The sequence below is a fragment of the Triturus cristatus genome, chromosome 5_2, assembly GCF_964204655.1.
Source record: "Triturus cristatus chromosome 5_2, aTriCri1.1, whole genome shotgun sequence".
Classification (NCBI taxonomy): Eukaryota; Metazoa; Chordata; class Amphibia; order Caudata; family Salamandridae; genus Triturus; species Triturus cristatus.
In genome coordinates, this window is record NC_140588.1 from 27,018,664 (window position 1) to 27,045,469 (window position 26,806).

The 26,806-nt window shown below is 47.4% G+C and overlaps 1 protein-coding gene across 1 annotated transcript in view; it reads right to left on the reverse strand.

Moving 5' to 3' along the window:
• LOC146822610 (nuclear receptor subfamily 4 group A member 3-like) overlaps positions 1–18,724 on the reverse strand; it is a 457,521-nt gene extending 438,797 nt beyond the window's left edge. Inside the window, exons 1-2 of the mRNA XM_085608549.1 lie at positions 18,645–18,724; positions 17,877–17,940 (exon numbers count right to left, since the gene is read on the reverse strand). Coding sequence (XP_085464675.1) covers positions 17,877–17,940; positions 18,645–18,724 — 144 coding nt within the window. The remainder of the gene's footprint in view (positions 1–17,876; positions 17,941–18,644) is intronic.
• Positions 18,725–26,806: the final 8,082 nt, after the last annotated feature.

Here is a 26,806-nt window from a genome sequence, read left to right on the forward strand (position 1 = left end):
TGGGGAGCATAGGGACTTCATCACTTTTCTGTACCCATAGACTTACCGGTTACTGCTGGGGAAAGCCCAGCTCTAGCTTACGACATGCGCAGTCTCCACAGCTGACCACAGTCACTTCCCCCCAAAAAATAACAAATTTAAGCTCAGTTAATTTGCATTCCAAGAAACCTCAAAGGAATAGTGCCTTGCTTTGTTTATGTTATGCAGTTTCGTAGAGCGCACTATCACCCGGCAGGGTATCCATGCGCTGAGCAGGTTTGAGTCTAGGCACACCTTGGGCCTAGTGAGATTTCTCGGAAAATCAGGTTTTCAGCTCCTTATGGAATACAGGAAGTGAGGAGGAGACTCTTTTGTGTAGCAGTAGGTCAGTCCACGCTTTAGGAGCAATGTAGGAGAAAAATCTATTGCCGGACCTGGTTTTCCATATGCAGATTTGCGCAAGTAGGAGTACAGATGAGCGGATGTGTCTGGAAGCTTTGTGAAATCACATGCGATTGTTAAGGTATGCTGGGCCAGTGTTACGTAGTGCCTTGAAAGTGTGAGTGAGGAGTTTGAATTGTGGCTGTTTGTGAATGGAGAGCCAGTGGAGCTCCTTCAGGGGTGGTGTGATATGAGTGCGGCATGAGGTTATGTGCTCTTCCTGAAGATCATGATTTTGGTCTGATCAGTGTTCAGCTTTAGACAGTTGGTCTTAATCCAGTGGGCTATTTCAGCCATGGAGACATTGAATTTAATCCGGGTACTAGTCGTCTTGTATGTGAGGGAGAAAATTTGCAGCATGTCATCGACATAGAAGAGGATGTTGATATTGTGAGAGCGGATGATGCTGACTAGAGGGATTATGTATGCGTTTGAAGAGGGTCGAGCTCAGGGACGATCCTTGCAGAACTCCGCAGATAAGGGTGCAGATGTTCGAGATACACACTGCCAGTGACTGTCTAGGTCCTTCCACTGAGAAAGAAGCAGATCAATAGGAATGTGTGGCCTTGGATTCTGATGTTGTGTAGGTGTTGGATGAAGAGGAGTAAAAGACTGTGTCAAATGCTGCGGAGATTTCCAGGAGGATGAGGCCATTATATCTCCATGTGGTTAGCAGCAGTTCTTTGGATTAGATCGGGAAGTATTTGACGTGGATTGTCTGGTCTGGTTGTGGGTTGAATTTGTTGTAAAAGACTGTGATGTGATTTTGTTGCTAAACAGTTGATAGGGATTGTCTCAGAGGTCCAGCGAGGGGGTGATCAAGTTGAAGGCAGCCAATAGTGAGCTGAAATCTTTCACAGTGGTGAAAATGTCTTAGCTTTTCTTGGTGCTGGTATCGATGAAGAGTGGCACGTTTGGTGGTCCAAACCAATTTGTGGTAGTGTCTTAGGGCAGATTTGAATGTGCTCCTGGCTGCATAATACTGGTTTATTATCCGTTTGAGCTCCACACTTTGAGTGTATCACCCTGATTGCAGTGTGTTCATATGAATATAACTGTCTGTCTACTGCTTTTCTGGGCCGTTTGTACACCACGGAGGCTGCAGGGATTAACACAGACTATCACCAGAGAGAGCATAAGCATATCCAATGAAGTATGAATTCCACTCTTGACTATGATTGTCTTAATTTTGCTTTGCTATGGTATTTCTTCAATTTTATACAGTGTCTCAGAGCGCTAAAGACCAGCTGTAAAATAAATTACCAAGGCAAGCAGTTGTGGTCCCTACTGTATGGAAAAGCAACTGTCCATTTTCTGTCTCTATTTTTACTTCTAGAAGTGACTGCCACAGGTGCCGCCAGAATTTTGTGAAATGATTGTGGTAGATCAGAGTAGCAGAAGTGGAATGAAGGAGATGCTGCATAGTGTACAATGAAACCTTCGGGAAATGGCCTGTTTTGGAGAGCAAAGAGACATAGACCAGCATCAAACAACCCCCCTCCCAGGCAGATATCTATGATGCGCTAATTTTTAGCTTTTTTCAGTTTCAAAAATAGTAGCTACTTGACATTCTTTTCATGTATACAATTTACATGCTGATACAAATCCTATTTTGGTACTAAAATGAAATTCTGGTGAATTAAAATGCACAAGAGAAAAATACAAAATGTTGTGTAAAATGTAAATCCTTAAAATAACTTGCATGTAAACTACTTCAATATTTCCATAAAATTGTGGTGTGTTGGCATGAGGCTCAGTAGCAGGGAGTAGCAGGAACCACACCATATGACTAGGTTGGGTTGCAACTGCCAGCCTGTGCACCAATCAGTCCCATTTATTGGCTCTGGTAACTGTGCCTGTTCACCAGAGTGCTTGTGTCGTGTTGTGATTAATGTAGTGTAGTTTTGCTTCTATTTTCCTTCCACTAAATTCCTTATTAACCTCCACCAAACAAATAAAGTTTCCAACCACACAGACTTTTTTTTATCCTGAACAGGTTCAGCTCCCCCTGTACAAGGCATAGTCTCATAACCTTAGAGATGGAGGTTGGCTCAGGCGAAGATTGTAATGACTTCCTTCCTCAACCCACGTGTGAGGGTTTTCCTGACTGTATGCAGGGCCTAGTTTTGAAGAAATGGATCTCAATAACTTTTGAAGAATCGCTTTAATAAGATAAAAATACAGCAACCCCCAACAGCTGTCATCCAGAGCACGTCTGCCTCCATCTCCGCGATTCCAACAGACTGGATTCTCGTAGTGGAAGCATGCAGTTGCTAGGATGCAGTTGCTAGGAAATAAATTATGACATAGATAAATGTAATACAACACCTACGTCTTCTTCTTTGACTGCCCTCCCCCTCTGATTTTCCTCAAGCATTGAGATTTACTCTGGTACGGTTATTCAGTGTTGTTCAGGAATGTCCCATCCCAACATGTCTAGGTCATTTTGGACCTTGTCCCACCTTCGCCTCATCTCTCTCGACAGTTTGGGGGATAGGACTTGGTATCATCTTGAACCCTGACGTGTTGCAGGTCATTAACTGGGCACTCCTTTTTGCCATGCCCATCATCCCCTTTCAGCAACAATTCTCAGAAGTTGACACTCAAAGGGAGTGCAGAACTTCCTGGATTCCTGTCCTTGATCAAGACACAGTTTCCCAACTCCAGGGCTGGAGCGTAGGCCCACCCCTTGTGGCTAGCTGGACTGCTATTGTTCATCCTTTTTTGATGAGTCTCTGATGCATTGCGTGGGACTAAGAAACATGAGGGATCCACTGGTAACATGTCGCCCACAGGTCACCCAAACATAGGGACCACTGCGTAGCAGGTGATGGTACTGTGTGGGGATTGGGAATACATTAGCAGAAACTGAAGAATCACTGCCTCCACATTTAGCTGTTGCTCAACCCTAACTGACATGGTCTTATTAAGGGTACACATGAAGCATTCTGACGCCCGAGGCATGCTCTTTCGGTGGTTCACCACAAGTCGGGCCTAGTATTTACAGAATTCATGGCCTTGAAATGGTGGGCCATTTTCTTTCTTCAGCTGCTTGCGGACACTAAAAATGGAAAAAATCTTTCTAACTTGGGATGCACTTTCTCAAAAACTGTTGATTCAACAGTCAAAAGGAACTTGAAGTAGGTGTCTATCATCACCATAGGGCAATGCGCAGAAATCCTTTCTTGTGTTCTCCCAAGACTGTGAGCACGGTTCTTCAGTGGTCACTGGCGCTAATGATTCCTTACTTCTGGTTACTTGGCACAGCATATATGCTCTTACCATTCCCTCTACCTGTTTGTCTTTGTCAGGATACCAGAGCTTCTGCCCTAGTCGGGCTTTGGTGTTTACAATACTCTAATGTCCCTGCATGCCCCAGCTGATTGACCTGGGCCCGGAGGATCCTAGGAATGACACTGCAGGATCTTCTCAGCAGGACCTCATTGTCAGTGAGTGGGCTCTCCACAGCACCTCCACAGAGTTCATGCTTTTTTGATGGCAGCCCCCCGGGCCAGTTGGAGACACTCATCTTCCAGTAATGCAGCTGCTATCTCTGTGCTTCTGGGCAGCTTAAGTCTGCAATGAAATGTATGTGCTCTTCAGCATCTTCAGTCAGGTTGGCAACCCCAGGAGCTGGGTGCTGTGAAGGGAAGTTGTTGCAGTGATTCTGTTCAGGGACAGAACTATGCTTGGGACCATAGAACATCAGTATGTAATGACTGAGTCTCATACCACATCAGTATCTATGGGCCCGAATCTGACTAGCTTATAGTGCCTCACTTGCCCTCCTAACCATTCCAGAGAGACAAGCGATTTGGTACCCCAGAACACAACCCTCTCAGGGATCGCAGTAGCAAGTCACCACCTTTTGCTCTTTCACTCGTACTTGTCCACAATAAATAGAAAAGAGACACAAAGGAAGCTGACAATATTTATTTAAACTATTGTGCTCTAATATGCAACAATTGTGCTACAACTAGTAAGCAAATACAGGTCAGTAGCATGATTAGCAAACCATATACAATGAAAAGCTCTGTCATACTAGCTGACAGATTTGCCTAAACCCACCCTCACTACAAAAGCTAAGTGATTATAGAATATAGATCTCTGTTTTTAGTGGCAAACCTCATGCCTTAGCATACATAGATATTTGCTATAAATCTCAGCTGACGCAGCCCTCTCGTTTCAGGACACTTGTTCTGTCTGCAAGTCTCCACTTTCTGTTTTTAAAACAACACGTCCAGGGTTATATGACACATGTTCAAAAACAGTAGCTGGGTTTCTCTATTATGTCTAGGTGCTAGTGTGTGACCATAGTGAATAACAAGGGGCAAAGGTGTTTGATCTTATCTAGGAAAAGAGCAAAATACAAAAACACGTGCTGACAATGTGTGAATATAAAAAGTGGCAGAAAAACAAGCATGATATTTGGTAAAGTGTACAAAGCAAAAGTGGCCTACAACGTGCTAACATAAGACAAACGACAATAGACTATATAGGAAAGACATGGCCAAGTCTGCTGGGTTATGATACCCCAGTCGGTATTTAAATGTGAAATGGTATCTTTTTAGCTGCAGGACCCAACTTTCAGTTCATGGGAGGGGACAGGGAGGTCAGATGGGGCATCTCCATGAACATAGGAACTAGTGACTTATGGTCTGTGATCACTTCCTATGTATGTACACGTGAAAGTGCTGGCACCCCACGTAAATGCCAATACTTCTCTTTTTATTTGTGAATTACGTCGTTATGTCTAAGTAAAGGTACAGCTGCCAAATTCAACAGGGCCCAATGTATCTTCACTCACTTGTTGCAGCAGTACTACGCTCAGTTCTACTGGGCTGTCAATCACCAGACACGTGGACCTCTGAGGATCAAAATACCTCATTGTGAAGTTGCTAAACAGAACTTTTACCTCCTGGAACGCCACCTCATGGGAGTCACCCAACTGCCAAGGTTCTCCTTTTTTTTGTAAGCAATCATAGCTGCTCTGTCAGAGTGGCAAGTCAGGGAGTGAACTGACCACAATATGTGGCCATTCCCAGGAAATTCCTGATCTGTCATGTTGGATAGTGCTTTGGCTTCCCAAATTTCTTTCACCTTCTGAGGATCTATGCTCACGCTGTCGCCTGAGAAGACATAGCTGTAGAACTCCACCCGGGCAATGAGGAACATACACTTTTCTTGGCGTAGGGTGAGCTCCACTCAGCTAGCCTTCTCATCATTGCCCTGAGGCACAGGTTGTGTTCATGGACAGTCTGGGGATAGAGGAGAATATTGGCACTCACAGTTTACACTCCTGACATGTCTTCCTGATGAAGTTATGGAACCCTTCAGAGATGAAGGAGGTCCCAAAATTCAACCTTTTGTATCTCCTCAGCCCAATGAGAGTAGAGAATATTGTGATATTTTGGCAAGCCTGATCCAGTGGGATTTGCTGATATCCCGCATGTAGATCTAACATCGAAAACCACTTGCCCTCATTCAAGTCATGGATTTCTTTTTTTATCGCCTTGTTAGGGATGTGCATATCTGTTCTAATTCGCACCGCCCCGGTTGTTTCAGAACCATCAAGGATAACAAAGGGCTTGGCCCTGCCACTTTTTTGATTATCTCAAGGTCTTTCAATTTCCTCAGCTCAGCCTGCACTGTTGCTCTCAGATGGATGGGATTCACCGGTGTCAGACAGCTTTAGGTTTCAACAACTTATCAATGTGGAGGTCTACTGGTCCAGGCTTAAGACTCCCAAAACATTTAAACAGCTCAATAATGTCCTTTAAAATGTCTTTGACACCAATGCTGTGTATCTGATTAGCAAACACCACTAGCTTCAGTGATTCTGCTGTGTTGCAGCTAAGGAAGGTGTCGTCCCTGGTGGCAGTGACAAAGAGCTTTGTTGGTGCAGTGTTCTCCTCTTGTTTCACATCTGTTGTGATGACACCTCGGAGTGGGATTGGATTGTTCATCCCATGTTCAAAAAGTCTAGGCTTCGTCTTTCAGAAAATGTGTGGAGGATTACATCTTTCAAAATGGGATGGACCAATGACATTTACTGAGGCTTCCATGTCAGTAAGGGCTGTGACCGAGTAGCCCAACTTCTGGATCACATAAACAGGTCTATGCACTAGTGATTTGGTTGACTGTGTTGAAAGCAATATGATGAAAGTTTCCTTTCCTTCAGCGTCGTCCTCTCCATCACTCAACACACGGGCCCTTCATACCTTCACGGGGCTCAGTATCAGGGAGCAGCAGCACACAAAAACCACAGCATATGCCTGGTTTGAGTCAAGCAGTCCCTTTTATTAGCTCTGGTGAAGCGTCTTGTCACCTGAGTGTGAGCATCAGTGGGCCCATGACATAATAAAGCCACACCCCTCTAGTCTCATACACTATAGACATATGGATTGAATTACCTGTTGCTGATGCTGATGCCGCTCCAAGAAATGCACAAGGACAAATAAGAAAGATCGAGGCTCATCGCAGGAACTTCCAGGCAGAGTGAAAGAAGGGTAGCCAACCATCTCAATTTATGCTGGTTTGTACTGCATTTGTGTAGTTTATCCCGCTGCCTGCAGTGACAATGGGGGACATCAAAGTTTTTGCATTCTGCTGCTTCTAACAAAAGTAAGACAAAAGTGGACCAAAATAAGGAAGATTGGAGCCACCCAAAGGGATGCCACATGCTTTCTGGCAAGGTGTCACTTTTTATTCGTAGCTGTCACGAGAGACCTGTGTGCTGCAAGTGGAAGAAGCAGCAGCACAGAATGGATCCTGCACTACCCAGCTTCAGGAACACATTCACCTTTAGAGATGCTAGAAAGGAAAGTGGACACCTAAAATTAAATAGCCCTCAATGTGTGAAAGAAACCTATTCTTGGTGTTTATTTCTTCCATTCAGCCTGATTCAAACTACTCACCTATCATCAGATTATGGCACAGACAGAGTATGATTTGTCCAAGATCAAATATTTTGGTAAAGCAGGGTATCAGAGACTGCAACAATCTCCTACTTGCCATAAAGGATATATATATACCTTTACCAAGATATTACTTTTCGGTAACTAGACCATGATTGTCGGTGCTATTTATTCCCACTGTCCCAAGGAGTAACTTAAAGCCCATTTATTTGCAAGCACATACTTAATAGGCTCTTTTAGATTAGTTTTAAATACTTGCCCAGATTTCTAATTCAGTGCGTATTTCCAATGTATTTAGGTAAAGTGGTAAAGCCTTCTAGTTTCATGCTTAAATATACACACTGGACCACATGTAGTGGTGATGTCTGTCCTGCTCAGTGAATTGACCACCTTGTTAAGGGTCCTGTTGAGTAGTTTCATTTTTTGCACATGCTTTCTGTATGGAGCCTATTTCTTAATTAACCCAATATTTTAATACAACGAGAAAGACCAGAAGTAGATTATGAGACCTTTTCTTTGGGTCCTGGGGCAGAAGGTAGGTATTGGGCAGTATAATGTTGTTTAGTATTCGTGTTTCAGTGAAGCCTATTTAATTCTATATCCATAAGCAAATTATTTTGTGAACTTGTCTCACCAAAAGTGGCAATAGCCAGCATATAGGCTTCCATCAAGAAATGTCAAAGAGGCTAGAACTCCAATGCAGCATGCCTGAGTAAGTATTCTCAACAGCTCAAATTCCAGCAAAATTAAATGTTTTAAAAGGGCCTGTATTGAAGGGGAAACAACCTTTACAACGCAGTCATTACATGACACTACCTTTACAAAGCAGTCATTACAACGCAAAATCCTTTACATCGCATGCCATTACAACGCATGTCACTACAACGCATGCCATTACAACGCAATATAAGGTAAGTAAGGGCAAATAGTAATTTTTACCACTACACTATCCAACACTTACGCTACTGTTGCCCTAAAAGTAATATGTGTTGTAATGGTATGCGTTGTAATGGAATGCATTGTAAATGTAGTTTCTAAAAATGCGTTGTGATGGCATGCGATGTAAAATCATGCGTTGTAATGGATGTTGCGATTTAAAAACTGTGTTGAAAAGGCATGCGTTGTAAATGTTTGCATTGTAATGTCATACATTCGTTTTAGAGGCAATGTTTATTGAATGAAGCCCCCAAAACCCACCCTACAACTCACAGTCACCACCGCACAGATGCCTATAACGAGCGGTATGTGCAAAATGTCTTGCGAAGTGATAATGGAAAGATGGCCACTCTAGATGTGAGGTGGCAGTGCACACAGTAGTAGAGGGGACAGGCCGGCTCATAGGAGCAGTTTGACTGCCACCTAACAATGGTGCTTGCAAATAGTGCAGCCCTTGTTCTGTATTGACACTGGCTTAACACTGCTTCATCCACAGGGCAGATTTAGAGGCAGCCTGCATTCTAAATGAATGGGTTTAAACCTGATGTCCGATGCTTACATAATAAAGCAAGATGTGTGAAGTTCACTAGAATGTTCGAAACGTACACTGCGCATTGTTTGTTCACTGAAGTGAACGCTGCTACATGTAAGATTGCCACCAGTCAACACAGATGACCAATCACCCCGATAAAGGCATTCCCTGGAAACAAATGTGTGCCTATGACAAAATAATCCTAATCTGGCAATGATGACAGCCTGACTCCAAGATGGCGGGCGTCACACAAGTTCACAATTGTAGGAAAATGCCCTCTTTTTGCATGGTTGCCCCTACTTTTTCCCTAATGTTGATGTACTTTGACTGAGTGTGTCCTGGGTTCCTGCCAACCAGGTACCCAGGTCCTATGTTCTTTCCCCAAAACTGTGCCCTTGCAAAACCCCTTTGGCAACTCTCTGGCCACAGGTAAGTCCCTTGTAAAAGGTACCATAGGTACCAAGGACACTTTGACCAGGTGAGACCTCAAGTGCTGCAGCACTTATTGTGCCACCCTTAGAGGCCCTGTACCTTTACACACACACACACACACACTGCCATTGTAGGCTATGTGTCTTGGTGCAGAACAAAGTGAAGAGTCGACATGGCGCACATCCTTATGTGCCATGCCTACAATCCACTGCCCTGGCATAGGTAAGCCACCCCTCTAGCTGGGTGCGCTATACCAGTATGAGGGTACAGGTGCATGAGCCCTGTACCCCTACAGTGTATAACTAAATTCTTGGACATTGGAAGTGCAGAATTGCCATAAAGAGTATATGGTCTGGGAGTTCGTCATTACGAACTCCACAGCACCATAATGGCTTTACTGAAAACTGGGAAGTTTTGGTATCAGACTTCTGAGCACATTAGGCCCACACTGATGCCAGTGTGGGATTTAATGAAAAATGTACTCAGAGGTAATCTTAGAAATGCCCCCTGAAAAAACAACCTAATTCTAGTGTCCTGGCTGAGTGGCTGCTTGCCAGCTGCTACCAACAGACATGTTTCTGGACCCCTGGGTTGAGAGCCTGCCGCTCTTGGGGGCCTGAAACAAAGCACATCCTGGGACGAGGTGCCAAGCCTGAAAGGGCAGGGTCCACAAAGGGGAAGCTTCAAAGGTCTGCCACCTTTGTGAGCCTACCACAGCCATTTGCTGCTCCTAGCAAACTGGCCCCTGCTGGTTCTGCCCCCCGGGCAGGAGAATCAGCAGGAAACCCATGTTAGAAGGAGAGGTGTGCCCACCTTTGCCAACCCCACCACTCAGGTGGGGGTGGCGAGGTGAAGCACAACTCTCAGTCCCCATCATCTTGCATGTCGGGGGACCCAGCCAACCAGAGTGAGGCTTATGCCCCCCCTCCCACTGGAGGGGGTGTACCCACCCCAAGGAAGGAACCCATTGGTCCCGACCTGTACCTACTTGTAACACCCCTAAATTTAGTATTTAGGGGCAAGCCTGAACCTTGCCTCCTCAGACCAGAGCCAAAAAGAAGAAGCAAGAAGAAGAAGGACTGAACAGCCGTGCGGAGAGAAGAAGAGGAGGACACCAAGGGACTTGGCCCCAGTCCTACCGGCCTGTCCTGACCTCAGACTCTTCCAACGGAACCTCTTGTGTCCAGCTGTCAGCAGTCCTCAAAAACCCGGAGAACCTGCCATGCTTTTGTGACTAAAAAGGACTTTGTCTCCGTGAGCACCAGACTTGCTCAAAGGTAACTGACTCTGACTCCGGCCGACTCCGTGAGTCTCCACCACTCCGCTTCTAGCACCCTGAGCTTGAAGGACCCAATACCCTAAGGAGGTCCCCCCAGTGATCCTAGTCTGGATCCCAGTGACCCCTGAACCTCCATAAGTTCCTAAATCAAACCTGCAGCCATCAACTGGAGGGTCCCCTCAAACGCGACCGAAGTCGACTCCCTAACCGACTCCCTAACCGAAGCGGCCGAGAAAGAGCAACCATGACTATCCGACTGACTCCATCACTGAACACTTGCGGTCACAGGACGATGACTCCCAAAGCCCCCATTCACCTCAACAGCAGCTGACCAACTTTGAGGGAAATGTGACCAAATCTGGAGCATCAGACAAGATCACATCCTACACCCTGCTGCCCCAGTGCTGCTGGTGGTGTAGTTCCTGTGTTGGCCATTGGGCCCGCCAGTGCTGACCTCAAGCCCAGGAGCTTTTGTTCCCCAATCTGGTGGCCTGCTCCCCACAGACCCTAAGCCCACAACTGTGCTTAGCTTGTTGTCTAACGTGTGGTCCATGCACTCTGCACCTAGCCGCCTCTGTGCCGCTGGTGGTGTGACTCGAATGCCCATTTGACCAAATCTTACGCGTGGACCCATACGTTTTGCTTTCTCAGGACTAAATGTGGCTCGTTAGTAGTACTGTAAACCTGTATTAAGTTGGCAAAATACAGTGACTCATTTTTTTCCATCAGGAAATGCCCCAGCCTAGCATGTAGAGATACCTGGCTGCATAAGAAAAGTATTTGCAAAGTCTGTGAATACAAAGTAATTATACCTTAACTAATTTATTGCATTCAATTTGTATTTTAACTGCATATGCTTGTCAAGTATTATATACTGACCTTTACCAGGCCTGGCATTGTTCTAGAAAATAAATATAACTAAATAATATTTTTATACAAACCAAGTGGTCAGAGTTCAGTCCTTGAGTATGTGAAATCATCTCTTGCCTGAGTTGTACAATAGATGCTTAGCACTATCCTCAGATAAAGCCTTACTGCTTGCCCACACTAGCACAAATAGATGATAAGGTATTATCTACTATTACCTCTGCCTACCTTTGGGGTTCCACTCGACTCTGTGCACAAATTCCTTACTTTGGTAGAGCATTTACAGAGCAGCTTCCTACAACAGTTTACTTAAGAATCTCGGAAATCTCAGCAATTTTGGAGTCAAGCTTGTTCGGAGGTGGAAAAAGGAAAAATAAGAAAACATGCATGCTGCAGTGCAAGAGGTTAATGACAATAATGGATTGCTTCATGTATAAAAATTGTGAATAACTTAAAGAACTGAATAAGAAAAGAGTGTGAGTGGAAACTGGGTATACATTTGACTTTGAGAAGCTGGGTGCTCCCACTCCACAGGAGGAAGAATGATACAACAGCCATTAGCATAAATTGAGAGAGAATTAATCCCCAGGGAGGAGGCAAAGTACACACGATGTATATTTGAAGGCTTGGTATCAATAGTTCTTTCAAACAGCTGCAATGCCATGTCAAGCCTAATAAACGGTAAACATCCATTAGTACGCGGCTGTTACACCGCGTACCATTACTTCGCAAAAATTACAACACATGTGATGTTACGACGAGTAGCCTTTACTGCGCAAGTTGTTACATCGCATGCGTTGTAACGCATGTGAAGTAAAGGCTATCCACATCGTTGTGTGTAAACGGATGTGCTTCCGCTTGGACGCGCTTCTGTTTCATCACAACAATGTAGAGGCATTGTCCCTCTCAAGGAACAGTGAATGCGGGATAATTTGCCTCTGATTGACGTGTCATCATTTCGGGCTACAAGAAGTAGAGAATGTGCCCTGCTTTTCAAAAAAAGAGGGAGTGCAGGAGGCACATGCCTCCATACCACTATGCGCGTGTACGGCAACATAATTTGTGATTATTCAACATGTAACTGCGGACTTTAAGCTGGAGAAGACAGGAACCGAGGAACCGAGGAACCGAGGAGAGAGAGGCAAGAGGGGCTGTGTAGTATTTAAGGTAGGGGGAGGGTCGTGCAGAGGGTAGTCTTTTTGGTTTAAGGGTAGTGTAGTTGTGTTTGTGTAGTGTAGAGTAGTGTATTTGGTTTTAGGGTAGTGTCTGGGGTCTTGAATGGTAGTGTTTGGGAGTAGGGATAGGAATGGGGGTAGGGGCAGTGTCGTGCTGGGGGTAGTGTTTTAGGGTTTAGGGTAATGTTGTGGTGTTAGTGTAGTGTAGGGTAGTGTTTTAGGGTTTAGGGTAGTGTCGGGGGTGTCGTGCAAGGTAGTGTTTCAGTGTAGGGACCGTCTTGGGGTAGTGGCAGGGTCGTGCTGGGGGTAGTGTTTTAGGGTTTAGGATAGTGTTGTGGTTTTTGTGTTGTGTAGGGTAGTGTTTTAGGGTTTAGGGTAGTGTCGGGGGTGCTTACAGGGTAGTGTTTGGGACTAGGGAGAGGAATGGGGGTAGGGGCAGAGTCATGCTGGGGTAGTGATTTAGGGTTTAGGGTAGTGTTGTGGTGTTTGTGTAGTGTGGTATAGTGTTTTAGGGTTTAGGGTAGTGTCGGGGGTGCGTGCAGGGTAGTGTTTGAGTGTAGGGAGCGGGCTGGGGGAAGGGAGAGGGTCATCCAGGGGCTAGTGATTTAGGGTTTAGGGTAGTTTAGTGGTGTTTGAGTAGTGTAGGGTAGTGTAGTGTCCGAGGGTTTGGGTAGTGTTTTAGAGTTTGTGATGTGTAGGGTAGTGTATTTGTATTTAGTATTTAGTGTAGTGTTGGGTTTTTATTACTAGGCAAGTTTTTAGTTTGCATACATTAACACTTGCAACGTAAAGGTATGCAAACTAAAACGTGCGTAGTAACGGTATTTGTTAAGTAAAAACATCGCAGTAAAAAGCTGCGAAGTAATGGTATGCGAAATAACGAGTCATATTCCTAATAAACACATTTGAGCATGCTACATTAATTAACAAGCATTGGCATAGCCAATAGGTCTTGCCTTTGGGACCTTATAAGTGTTTAGCCAGAGATATTGACTTTGCCAATGTCTTTAAGCTATGCTGTAGAGAAGAGTGACTGCTGTGCAGTATGCTAAAAAGTTATAATAAAAAAGTGTCAGAAGCATTTTTGTTAGCTTATATATGACCAAGAAGGCATTATGTACGACCATATTAAAAAAAGTATTTACAATAAAAAAATGTCTTCAGATTTCTTTTGTCCTTGCAGTGCTGGCAACTTCTTTCTGCCTGTTCCAATGGTTGTTTGTTATAGCTTGTTTTGTTGTTAGGGGAGGGTATAAACAACGGGAGGGTGAAGGTTAAGAAATAGTACCTGTATTACAACACTAGCAGCGGACGGACGCTAGGGGAGAATCAACAGATGCCAGATTCCGAGAGCAGACTGAGGTGGTGCTGAGTGAAGCTGAGGTGGTGGTAGTGGTGACTGGTGCGGAGGTGATGCTGAATGATACTCAGGTCTTGCTGAGTGATGCTAAGGTAGTGGTGTACTGATGCAGAGGCGATGCTGAGGTGGTGCTCAGGTGGCGCTGATTGATGCTGTGGGCTGAGGTTGCTCTAAGTGATGCTGTGGTGGCGCTGAGTGATGCTGTGTGTGAGAAGGTGGCCTGGTATATGCTGTCCACTAGTTATAGTGGCCACCTTGCACCAGTCCAAACAACCCCTTATTGATGATAGTTTAAAGACAACCTTGATTGAAAGCTATCCTAGTGGTAGCTATGGAGAGCAGCCTTCAGGCTGTCTTGAAGGAATGTAAAACAGCTTGTTTACCAGTTTATAATCTGGCTAAATGAAAGGAGACCACACCATGTATATATATAAAATATATGTATTTATTACTAAACACACCCCTCTAGTCTTTTTATGAGGCTAGAGGCAAAAGCACATAAGTTACACTTCAAATATTACAGTACATTAGCACAATACACGTTAGGCCCTAGGGGTGGACCAAACCATATACTAAGAAAGTGGTATAAGAACCACAACTTAACTTGACCCAAGGCCTGGAGCCTGTAGAATCTCTGGGACCCCAAGGAACTATGCAAGGTAGTGAAACAGGGGACCCACGGGGGCCGTGTGCAGTGTGAGAACACAGCCGCGATCTTCTGTTATCTTCTATGGGGAAAGTCGCGGTTAGATTTTTAAAGTTAAGGACACTTAGAGGTGGACTAGGAACAAACACTTTTGTACTTAGATGGTTCTAGGGCCAACACCCATGGGAGCACCGGTGTACTCGTGTTACCTCAGCCAGGGAAGCCGGGTGCATAGGTGTCAAATGGTGTCGGGTCGCATTGTCGTTTTAAATGGCAGGAGACTGAAAAGTGCTGATGCCAGGAAGAGGAGAAATGTCCGAAGAGATCCAAGCCTGGATCGAAGATGTGAAGAACCTGAAAGCAGAGGGGACAGAGTCTGGGTCACTTGCCATTGACCAGGGGCACGATAGACGAATGCCCACCGATGTTGGGTGCTTCAGGTGAGAAGAGGGGTAGCTTGACTATTCAGCCACGAGGACCAGGAGGCGTTGAGGATGACCAGGAGCTGGATTCAAGCTGTCCCACAAAGGATGACGAGTGCTGCAGTGTCGGTGCCCGGATTGGACACAACAAGCCTTGGCAACAGCAACCCACACAGGAAGAAAATAAATGCTTCGGTGCAGACCAGCAAGGTCCTGGGGACTCCCCAAGCAATGGAGAGTCAGGGCACGCCTGGAGCAACCAGGGAAGCCCAATTAAAGTAAGAGTTGCCTTCACAGGGACCCACCTGTCGATGGACCAGGGATCGCAAAGGAGCCTCAAGCGAACACACAAAGGGCGGGCTCACGGAACACTCATGGAGTGTAGGCCAGCAATCTTTGGTGGAAAAGGTGCTCAGGGCCTGGGCTACAAGTAACACAATGCACAGCCTCAAAGGACATCGAGAAGCTGAAGCACTTGCAAATGTGCACGGTGACCAGGAGGTCCGGTTCCACGTTACCCACGACAGCTACGGGTCTCAGCTTTCCTGGGGACTCTTGTCGGCCTCGGGGAAGTCTGGAAATCTACCTCCTGTGATGCAATTACTTCGGAGTCTGGCAGGAGCTTCGGAGATGCACACAGGTCAGATGCTTCGTTGGTGCCTGCCAAGCAGGGGAATAACTCCTTTACTTCAAGGGAGATTCTTCAGTCATCTGGCGCCGTGCAGATCGTCGAAGTTCCAGGATTCAGTTTCAGAGTTTCATCCAGGGATTCTAAAGTTCTGGTTACAGAGGTTCCTTCTTTGTACCCAAGGAAGGGGTTGGACTAACTCAGGGGACCCACTTATGGGAGGGTTTTGAAAGAGGGGTGGCTACACCCATTTCCTTTGTCCAGTTTCGTGCCAGAGCAGGGGCTGGTAGCCCCTGCAACCGGTTTGAGCTGGACTATGCACAGGGACACCAAATGTGCCCCCAGTGCAGGACTTCAAAGCACTCTCAGAGTGCACCCACCCAGCCCCAATACACTAAGGCCTGTCTGGGAGGTGGTAACACCTCCCTGTGACAGGAAACCTATTGTCCAGGCCTCCCCTTCCGGAGTTTCGGTCAGCAGCAGGAGGCCAGACTCGTGTCTGTGGCTGCAGCATCCATTTTGTGATGCCAGGGCTCTTTTAAGTTTGGTTATAATGCACTTAAGAGTATATGGTCAGGCTGCATCACAGAGAACCCCGGAGAAGAGATTCCTAAGGCTGCAGAGGGGCTCTGCTCATGCATGGAGAGCCTCTCACACAAAATAAAACACCCTGCCTTCAGGATTTGATAAGGCCTGCCATAGGGGTGACTGATAGGTGTATATGTGCAGTGACAGGGGAGATATAGTGAACTTATTTCTCAGTAAGGGCTCCATGCACCACCTTACCCAGGCTGCAGTAGCAGACCTGTGGCGTCATTTTGGAGGGCTTCCCAGGGGTGGTATAATACATGCTGCAACCCCTTGTAGGCCTCTGGGGTACCTATGCCCTGGGTACATAGGATACCATTGTTAGAAACGGGGTTTCCCGGTAGGCTAGGACGTGTGCCAGGCAGAAACCCCTGTTCTAGTCAGGGCGAGGGAGTTACACCCTGAGGATAACCTCTGCTCACCCCCTTGGTAGCTTGGCACGAGCAGTCAGGCTTATCACAGAGACAAATGTGTAAAGCGTTTGGGCAACACACACACACCGCGGCGACACACTAAGCACACTACAAAAGAGACTCCACACAAGGTTATATAAAAATAGCCTTTGTATTATAAAAACACCTTAGAGTACAATCACAGATACATATACACTGTGCCCACCGGCACCAGGTCACAATTTACAGGGGAATATGTACAAGGCAGCGCCAATCGGGTTGCTGCCAGAACCATCACAAAGTACAAACAGTAAATGTAGAACCGCCAGAAATAAAGGTATAACAGCCAGTAGCTACTGGTAAAATAATGAACTTAGCGTCATTGCAATAAGCATAAGGCATAAAAACACATGGGGGTAGGCATAACCCCAAAACATCCTGGCATCTCATTAGGCATACAAACATATTATGTACTCTCATTAGGCTTAAGACACACTAGATCAGGCACATTAGGCATAAAACCAGCAGTGCAGCATTAGGGGAGAACATAAGGCATCATCATTAGCATAGATGCATTACACATAAATCATACTCAGGCATAAAGTACATCAGCAACAGTGCATCGTACCTAGCATCAGCAGGGCACCCCCAGTAGTTCTAACAGGGTGCATACCACCTTTAGGGCCTTGCGCCCTGATAGAGCACCAAATAATGACCCCAGGCCAACTGGCCTTACCTGGAGCCCCAAATGCCCTCTGTCCTGCACCGCCACGGTACTCAACACATGGCAGCTGCCTGCACTCTTGCAGGGCAGTTGTGCAAATTAGGCTTGGGTGCCACTGCGCCTGGGGAGCCCCTACTCTCCGAGACTCTAAAGTAAAAGTTTCCCACACTTTGCAGCTGCACGCTTCTGCGGTGCAGCTGTGTAAAATGGGGCCCACAAGTTGCTGACCAAGTTGAAGCCCCTCTCTAGGACTCTGAAAGTAAAAATGCCAACGTGGTGCAGCTGCCGCTAACGTGCGGTACAGCCGGGGAAAGGAAGCAAATACTGGTAAATTTGGAGTCCCTTTTCTGGGACTCTGCAATCACAGAAATTGCCCAAAACGTTGCAGCGGCCCGCAACTGCGGCGCCGCTGTGGAGAGCAGCAAAAAGCAGGGCACCCACAGAGTGCCGTGGGAGCCCCTCCTTCCAGGGGCTCCTCCGGTGCCAAAACCACACTGGCACCAACTGTGCTCTGAGAGCACCAAGGAGGCTCCACACGTCAGCCCCCCCCCCACTCACCGGCAGTTTGGGGCTTCTTTTCACTTCACCTGGGACCCGGGACTTTGGCGCGAGGCTCCGGACTCTTCTCCCCAGCGGCCGCAGACGTCCTCAGCCTTCCGGGGGCTCGGCTTTGCTTCCGCCGGGCTCCCAGTCACGCCGCCATTCCTGGATCACCTCCCCACAGCAGAGGGGGGCGGAAATGGAGCCCGCGAGGCTCCGGAGTGGTAGCAGGCTCCGCCCACAGTCCGGCGTGGGTGCCTGGCTTCCTGGTTGCACTTGCGATCTTGGTTGCTCCATTTGTTCTTGGCCCGGGTTGCGGCGGTGATTTCTTGGCAGTTCTGAAGTACGGGGTGGGCTCCCGCTAAATTGGAATAAAGACCACGGGCTGTGCTCCCGCTGGTTTGAATAAGCAAAAGGGCGGCACAAACTCAGGGTGGGCTCCCGCTGTAGAAATACACCAATGCAGGGTGGGCACCTGCTAAGAGGTCAGCTGCAGGGTTCACGCTCCTCATCTCTTGGGGAATTGAATGATAGCACCCACGAAGCGCTAGAGGCCTCACAGTTCCAGGGTCCCACAGAATAAAGTTGCAGCGCTCACGAGGCGCTAGGGCTCCAGAGCTCTAGGGATGAAAAGATAGTGCTACTCTCCTCCTGGAGCACAGTCCAAGGGCTCAGGCTCGGCATGGATCAGCAGGCAGTAGGGCAGCTCAGCCAAAACAGAGTAGCAGTTCCTAGGAGCAGTCAAACTCAGTAAGGTGGCAACCCTCCTGGCGCAGCAGTCTTTACTCCGGCAAAAGTCTCTTCCTGGTCTCATAGAAAGGCAGAGGGGCAGAATTGGGCACAGGGGCCAGCACCCAGGGTCCCATGGTGGTTCTTCCTGGCAGAGCGTCCCCTCCAAGTCAGCACAATCACAACAACAAAAACTCACATGGGGTCACAGCCCCCGTATTTATACACCTTTCTGCCCTGCGTCTAGAAGGGGGCAGAAGCTTCTGGAAGGGGTAGGGGTTTCTGGAAGGGTCTTGGAGGTTCCAGTCCCAACTAGCACTGGGAGGGGTGTTAGAAGGGGCGGAGCTAGCACTGTACAGGGCAGGCACAGACCTATTCAGGGACAGGGGATTTCTCCGCCCACTACTCCAGTTGCAAACCTCCCACTCAGCCTGACCATGCCTCCCTGGCGCCACCCACTCCTCACCAGCACCGGTCACTTCTAGAAACAGACATGCAAACAGGCACACAGCACACAGAAATGTCAACTTCTAAAAGTGGCATTCCTAAAATAGTAAAAATAAATCTGCGTACAACATTGCGCAGCATTTATCATTTCCATTCCACAAAAACCAAATATGCCATACTTATTTTGTTTTATTTAGGAGTTATCCCATAAGGGGGGAGTTCCCAATGTTAGCCTATGGAGAGCAGAGAGCACACACACTCTGTACTCCTAACCAGTGCTAAAGTGCCCAGAGTCCTAAAACCACCAACACCATGTAAGAAAAAAAGGTTAGGAGGAAGGCATAAAGTTTAGGGATGACCCTGCAAGACGGGCCAAGTCCAAAAAATCATATACTAGGGACTTATAAGGGCACCTCAGAATCCAATCTGTTGTGTACCTGAGGTACTAGTAATCCATTTAGAGAGGAAGCAGCTAGGCTGGGGTCCTGAATAGCAGGGCCCCAACCAGACTAACGTCGAAAAACAGTGTTACATCAGCAAAAAGTGGGGGTAACCATAAGAAGCAGATCCTATTCTCCTACACAACCCCCACCCAAACGCAGGGAGATTAAACTAACCTTGACCAGTTGAGTCTTCATGTTCTAAGTGGAAATATCTGGAGAGTCCATCTGCATTGACATGGTTACTCCCAGGTCTATGTTCCACTGTATAGTCCATCCCCTGTAGGGAAAGAGACCACCTTAAAAGTTTGGGGGTTTCACCCTTCATCTGTTTTAGCCATAAGAGAGGCTTATGGTCTGTCTGAACAATGAAGTGAGTACCAAACAAGCATGGCCTCAACTTCTTTAGAGATCAAACCAAAGCAAAGGCTTCCCTCTCAATGGCTGACCAACGATTCTCTCTGGGGGTCAGCCTTCGGCTTATGAAGCTACTGGCTGATCCTGACCTTCATCATTCAACTGTGACAGTACAGCCCCTACCCCCAACTCAGATGCATCTGTTTGCACAATGAACTTTTTGGAGTAATCAGGACTTTGCAGAATAGGAGCAGTGCACATGGCCTGTTGCAGGTCACCAAATGCCTTTTAACAGCCAGCTGTCCACTGAACCTTTTTGGGCATTTTCTTGGAAGTAAGGTCATTCAATGGAGTCACAATCGATCCATAACCTTTTACAAATCTTCTGTAATACCCAGTTATGCCTAAGAAGGCTCTCATCTGAGTCTGGGTAGTGGGAGCAACCCAGTCCATTATGGTCTGGATTTTGCTCTGCAGTGCTTGAACCTGGCCTTTAACAACAAGGTGGCCCAGGTACACAACCTGACTCTGCCCTATCTGGCACTTAGTAGCCTTGATAGTTAGGCCTGCTTTTTGCAGGGCCTCCAAAACATTCCTTAGGTAGACCAGGTGATCCTCCTAGGTGGAGCTAAAGAAAGCAATCTCATCTAGATATGCTGCACTATTGTCTTCCAGGCCTGGAAGGACTTTGTTCACCAACCTTTGGAAAGTGGCAGGTGCATTCTTCAAACCAAAGGGCATTACCACAAATTGATAGTGCCCACTAGGGGTAGAACATGGTGTCTTTGGCTTTGCATCATCAGCTAGTCTGAACTGCCAGTAGCCAGCTGTAAAGTCAAATGTGCTTAGAAACTTGGCTGAGGCCAAAGTATCAGCTCATCTACCCTTAGGATGGGGTGGGCATCAGTCCAAGTGACTGCATTGAAACCCATGTAATGCACACAAAACCTTATCTCTCTCTTTCCATCTTTGTTGTCAGGTTTAGACAAAAGGACTACTGGACTAGCCCAAGGGCTTTCTGAGGGTTCAATGACTCCCAAATCCAACATCTTTTGGACTTCTGTCCTGATACAGTCCCTGACATGATCAGGTTGCCTGTAAATCTTATTTTTAACAGGCAGACTGTCCCCAGTGTCCACTTCAGAGTGAACCAGGTGGTCTGACTTGGAGTCAGAGAAAACATATGCTGAACTGGCTGAGAACTTTTCTGCAGTCAGTTTGCTGCTGGACAGTGAGGCTGCCTGCCAAGGCTACACCATCTACTGATCCATCATCAGGGTTCTGAGAGCGCAGGTCAGGGAGTGGGTCACTCTCTTCCTCCTGTCCCTCATCAGTAGCCATGAGCAAGCCCATGTCTGCCCTGGTAACATATGGTTTCAGTCTGTTGACATGGAGTACCCTATGGGGACTCCTGGGAGTTCCAAGGTCTACCAAATAGGTTACCTCTCCCTTCTGTTCAACAATTGTATGGGGGCCACTCTACTTATCATGGAGGGCTGGTAGGGCCACAGGCTCCAACACCCACACCTTCTGTCTTGGCTGGTAAACAGTCAGCACAGCCTTTTGGTCATGCCAGGCCTTTTGCAATTCCTGTCTAGCCTCAAGGTTTTTAGTTGCCTTTTGTACTCTGCCATCCGGGAGCAGAGACCAATTACATAGTCCACTATGTCCTGTTTAGGGGGTTTGAGAGGTAACTCCCATCCCTCCTTCACCAGACACAAAGGACCCCTAACAGGATGGCCAAACAAAAGTTCAAAAGGGCTGTAACCAACCCCCTTTTGAGGCACCTCCCTGTAGGCAAATAAAAGGCAGGGCAAAAGGATGTCCGATCTGCGCCTAAGCTTTTCTGGGAGACCTTTGATCATGCCCTTTAAGGTTTTGTTGATCCTTTCAACCAAACCATTACATTGTGGGTGATAGGGTGTGGTGAATTTATGATTCACTCCACACTCCTTCCACATTGCAGTCAAGTAACTAGACATGAAGTTTGTACCCCTGTCAGATACTACCTCCTTAGGATAACCCAATCTTGAGAATATACCCAAGAAGGCCCTTGCCACCACAGGTGCTGTAGTGGTCCTAAGTGGAATGGCTTCTGGGTACTTAGTGGCAAGGCCCACCACCACCAGGATACATCTGTGCCCAGATGCTGTCTGAGGATCCATGGGACCAACTATATCAATTCAACCCTCTCAAAGGGAACCCCCACCACAGGTAGTGGTATCAGGGGGGCCTTTGTGATTCCACCTGCCTTCCCACTGGCTTGACATGTTACACAGGAGCGAAAAAACTCCTTGGTGTCTTCAGACATGTGGGGCCAATGAAAGGCAGGAACAATTCTGTCCCAAGTCTTGTTTTAGCCCAAGTGTCCTTTAGGGAATATCATGGGCTAGTGTCAATAGGAAGCCCCTAAACTTCAAAGGTAATACCAACCTCCTGGAAGCACCAGGCTTGGGGCCTCTACTCTATGAATAATTTTATGGGTGCCACTAGCATTCCCAGCAGCCTCATCAGCAGCTTGCTTTCTGAGGGGTTCAAGAGAGGGGCAGGTTTGCTGCTCCTGGCTCAGATCTGCCTTGGAATGGCCCCCTGTCCCCAAGAACTTGACTTGGTCAGGCTCAAGCTCCTCTGGGACAGTTCCTTCTTCAGGTCCAAGATCATCTCCCTCAGGAGGCTGATCTGTATTCTGAGTCCTCGGGGGGAAGGCACTGCCTTAACCCTACTGCTCCTCCTCTTGGGAGGCACCTGGTCCATTCTTCCAGAATCCAGGGTCTGTTCAGTGTTAGACTTTTTGGCCTGTGACCTGGTCACAGCAAATACATGACATGTGCAGGGATCCCTAGCATTTCTGCATGTGTCCTGAGCTCCACTTCAGCCCAAGCTGAAGTTTCTAGATCATTGCCAAGCAAGCATTCAACAGGGAGGTCTGCACTTACCACAACCTTTTTGAGGCCAGCTACCCCTCCTCAGGAGAAATTAACAACTGCCAAGGAATGGTCTGGCCTGACATTACTAGCATTTGTCACTTGGTACATTTCACCAAGTATAATCTGCCCAGGATCTACAAGATCTTTTGTCACCATTGTGACACTTGCTCCTGTGTCCCTGAATGCCAAAGCTTCTTTTCTATTAATCAAAGGCTGCTGTCTGTATTTGCCAAAGTTACTGGGACTCACAATTGAGGACATATCCATGCCTCCATCACAGATCAGGACAGCCTGAGTTTGAACTCTGACTAGGCCAGAGTCCATCTCAGAACCCAGGGTTAACCCTACTACACCCTTATTCTGAGTACCACCAATTGGAGCTGCACTAGGGGGAACAGTTGCCTTAGGGGCAATGGTGGCTGGAGTTGAGGCTTTGGACTTTGTACAGTCACTAGTCCAATGGGTTTTCTGTTTACAGATTTTACACCATGGCTTCTTTTGGCCTTTACCTTCGTTAGATTGGGACTCGGCCCAGATGCAGATTTTTGGGGACCTTGAGAAGACTTCTGGTCTTTACCCTTTTCCCCACCCTTGTCAGAGTTCTTAGAATCTTGCTTCTTTGGATCACCATCTTGGTTCTGAAACTTCTGCCTCACCCTGGTTCTGACCCATTTGTCTGCCTTCTTTCCCAATTCTTGGGGAGAGGTCAGATCAGAGTCCACCAGGTACTGATGCAACAGCTGATTTTGACAATTATTAAGTATCTGCTCCCTCATAATTAAGTTGTACAATCCCTTGAAATCACACACCTTGCTGCCAAGCAACCAGCCCTCCAGAGCCTTAGTAGCACAATCTACAAAGCCCACCCAATCTTGATTCTGTGCCTTTTGGGTATCCCTGAACTGTAACCTATATTGTTCAGTGGTTAGGCCAAACCCATCAATCAATGCACTCTTCAAGCTTTGGTAATCATCAGCATCCTCTTCTCTTACAGTGAGGAGCTTATCTCTACCTTTGTCTGCAAAGGAGAGCCACAAGATTGCTTCCCACTTCTCCTGCGGGACCCTCTGAACTTTACAGGCCCTTTCCAGTGCAGTAATCCATTTGTGGATGTCATCCCAACTCTGGTAGGGAGGGACAATCTTGTTTAGGTTTCTATGGTCATGAGACCTCTCCCTGACAATAGGGATGTTGCTGCCACCATGGGACTCTAGTCCCATCTTTTGTCTAGCTCTATGGAGCTCTAGGGACTCCCTTTCTAGGGCTATCTGTTCTCTCTTGATTTTAAGCTGAGCTTGCTCATACTGGAGCAGTCTCTCTCTCCTCTCCTGAGAGGTTTCCCTCCTATGAGAGGAGACAGAGGTCCCCATGGAGGTGTCAGAATGGTTAGACTCCTGAGAAGGAGATCTGGACCTTCTATGCACACTCCCAACTCTTCCTGGTGGAGTAAAGAGAGGGCCATCATGGCCATCTTCCTCATCTTCAAACGGAGTTGCATTTTCCAGGTCAGGATCATTGTCATCCTCCTGGCCAGCTCCAGAGGTCAGGTCAGGTGTGTCTGAACCCCTAGGCCCTTCCTCATCAGCTGCCCCACCCACTCTGCCTACCCCTTCAGACCCTGTAGGTCTTCTGAGATCATCCAACAGAAGTACCTCTATGAGGCGTTGGGTGTTTGCACTTTTGCCTGTCTTCAGTCTCCTAGTACTGCATAATGCTCTCAATTCCAAGAATGGGAGGTTATCATACTTGGAGGGAAGAAGCCCACTGGCTTCTGGCAGGGACCTACTGGTTCCTGGCCTTGAAGACATTACTAGTGAGGTGTGGTGTATGCACTACCTACTCTAGTGTGGCCTACTAAACTCTCTTGAGTTGTAGAAAGGGTGTGCTAGCCCTTGACACACAACTCTAAGTTCAGTAGAACTTACTGTATTTTAAGCTTGTATTATATGTACCTTAGGTACCTTTAGTGGTTTTCAGATAGTCACTCACTTGAGATTATCTGGTAAAACAATAGCAAGCTGGAATCCCACACGCTGCACACCAATGTGAGAAGTTGGCCTGGTATATGCTGTCCGCTAGTTATAGTGGGCACCTTCCACCAGTCCAAACAACCCCTTAATGATGATAGGTTAAAGACAACCTTTATTGAAAGCTATCCTAATGGTAGCTATGTAGGGCAGCCTTCAGACTAAGTCTCGAAGGAATGTAAAGCAGCTTGTTTTACCAGTCTATAATCTCTTGAGTGGCTAAATGAAAGGAGACCACACCAGGTACATATATAAAATATATGTATTTATTTCTAAACACACCCCTCTAGTCTCTTTATGAGGCTAGAGGCAAAAGCACATAAGTTACACTTCAAATATTACAGTAAAGTAGCACAAATACACGTTAGGCCCTAGGGGTGGACCAAACCATATACTAAAAAAGTGGTATAAGAACCACGACTTAACTAGACACAAGTGTCACTACCTTGGGTGGTTCCTTGGGGTCCCACGGGGGCCGTGTGCAGTGTGAGAACTCAACCGCTAGCTCCCATTAGCTTCTATGGGGAAAGTCGAGGTTAGATTTTTAGAGTTAAACGACACTTAGAAATGAACAAGGACCAAACCCTCTTGGACTTAGACAGTTCTAGGGTCAACACCCATGGGAGCACTGGAGTACTCGAGTTACCTCACCCAGGGAAGCTGGGTGCATAGGTGTCAAATGGTGTCGGGTCGCGTCGTCGTTTTCAATGGAAGCTGGAGAAGAAGTGTTGCTGCCGGGAAGATGCGAAGTGTCCGAAGAGATCCAAGCCTGGATCAGAGATGAGAAGAACCTGAAAGCAGAGGGAACAGTGTCTGGGTCACTAGCCAGTGACCAGGAAGGCGAGGGACAGATGCCCACCAATGTCGGGTGATTTCAGGTGAAAGAGGTGCAGCTTGACTCTTCAGCCACGAGGACCAGGAGGCGTCGAGGACAACCAGGAGCTGGATTCGAGCTGTCCCACAAAGGATGTGGAGTGCTGCACTCTCGGTGCCTATATTGGACACAACAAGCCTTGGCAACAGGAACCCACACAGAAAGGAGAAAGATGCTTCGGTGCGGACCAGCAAGGTCCTGCGGACTCCCCCTGTGATGGAGAGTCAGGGCACATCTTGAGCAACCAGGGAAGCCCAATCAAAGTAAAGTTACCCTTCTCACGGACCCACAAGTCAACGGACAAGGGATCCCGAAGGGACCTCAAGAGGAATCACAAGATGGCAGCCCACGGGTCACTCGGAGTGGGCAGGCCAGCAATCTTCAGTGGATTCACTTCTCGGCATCTGGGCTACAAATAACCCAATGCGCAGCCTCAAGGGATGTCGAGAAGCTATTGCATTAGCAAATGTGCACGGTGTCCAGGGGTTCCGGGTCCATGGTACCCACGAGAGCTACGTGTCTCAGATTTGCTGGGGACTCGGTTCGGCCTCTGGGAAGTCTGGACATCTACCTCTGGTGTTGCAAAGTCTTCAGCGTCCAGCGGCAGCTTCGGAGATGCAGACCGGACAGATGCGTCTTTGGTGCCTGCCAAGCAGGGGAGTAACTCCTTTACCCCAAGGGAGATTCTTCAGTCATCTGGCGTTGAACAGATTGTTGAAGGTCCAGGATTCAGTTTCAGTGTTTCGTCCGGGAATATCTAAAGCTCTGGTTACAGAGGTTCCTTCTTTATACCCAAGGAAGGGGTCGGACTAACTCAAGGGACCCACCTATGGGAGGGTTTGGAAAGAGGGGTGGCTACACCCATTTTTTTTGTCCAGTTTCGTGCCAGAGCAGGGGCTGGTAGCCCCTGCAACTGGTTTGAGCTGGACTATGCACAGGGACACCAAATGTGCCCCCAGTGCAGGACTTCAAAGCACTCTCAGAGTGCACCCACCCAGCCCCAATACACTAAAGCCTATCTGGGAGGTGGTAACACCTCCCTGTGACAGGAAACCTATTGTCCAGGCCTCCCCTGCCGGAGTTTTGGTCAGCAGCAGGAGGCTAGACTCGTGTCTGTGGCTGCAGCATCCATTTTGTGATGCCAGGG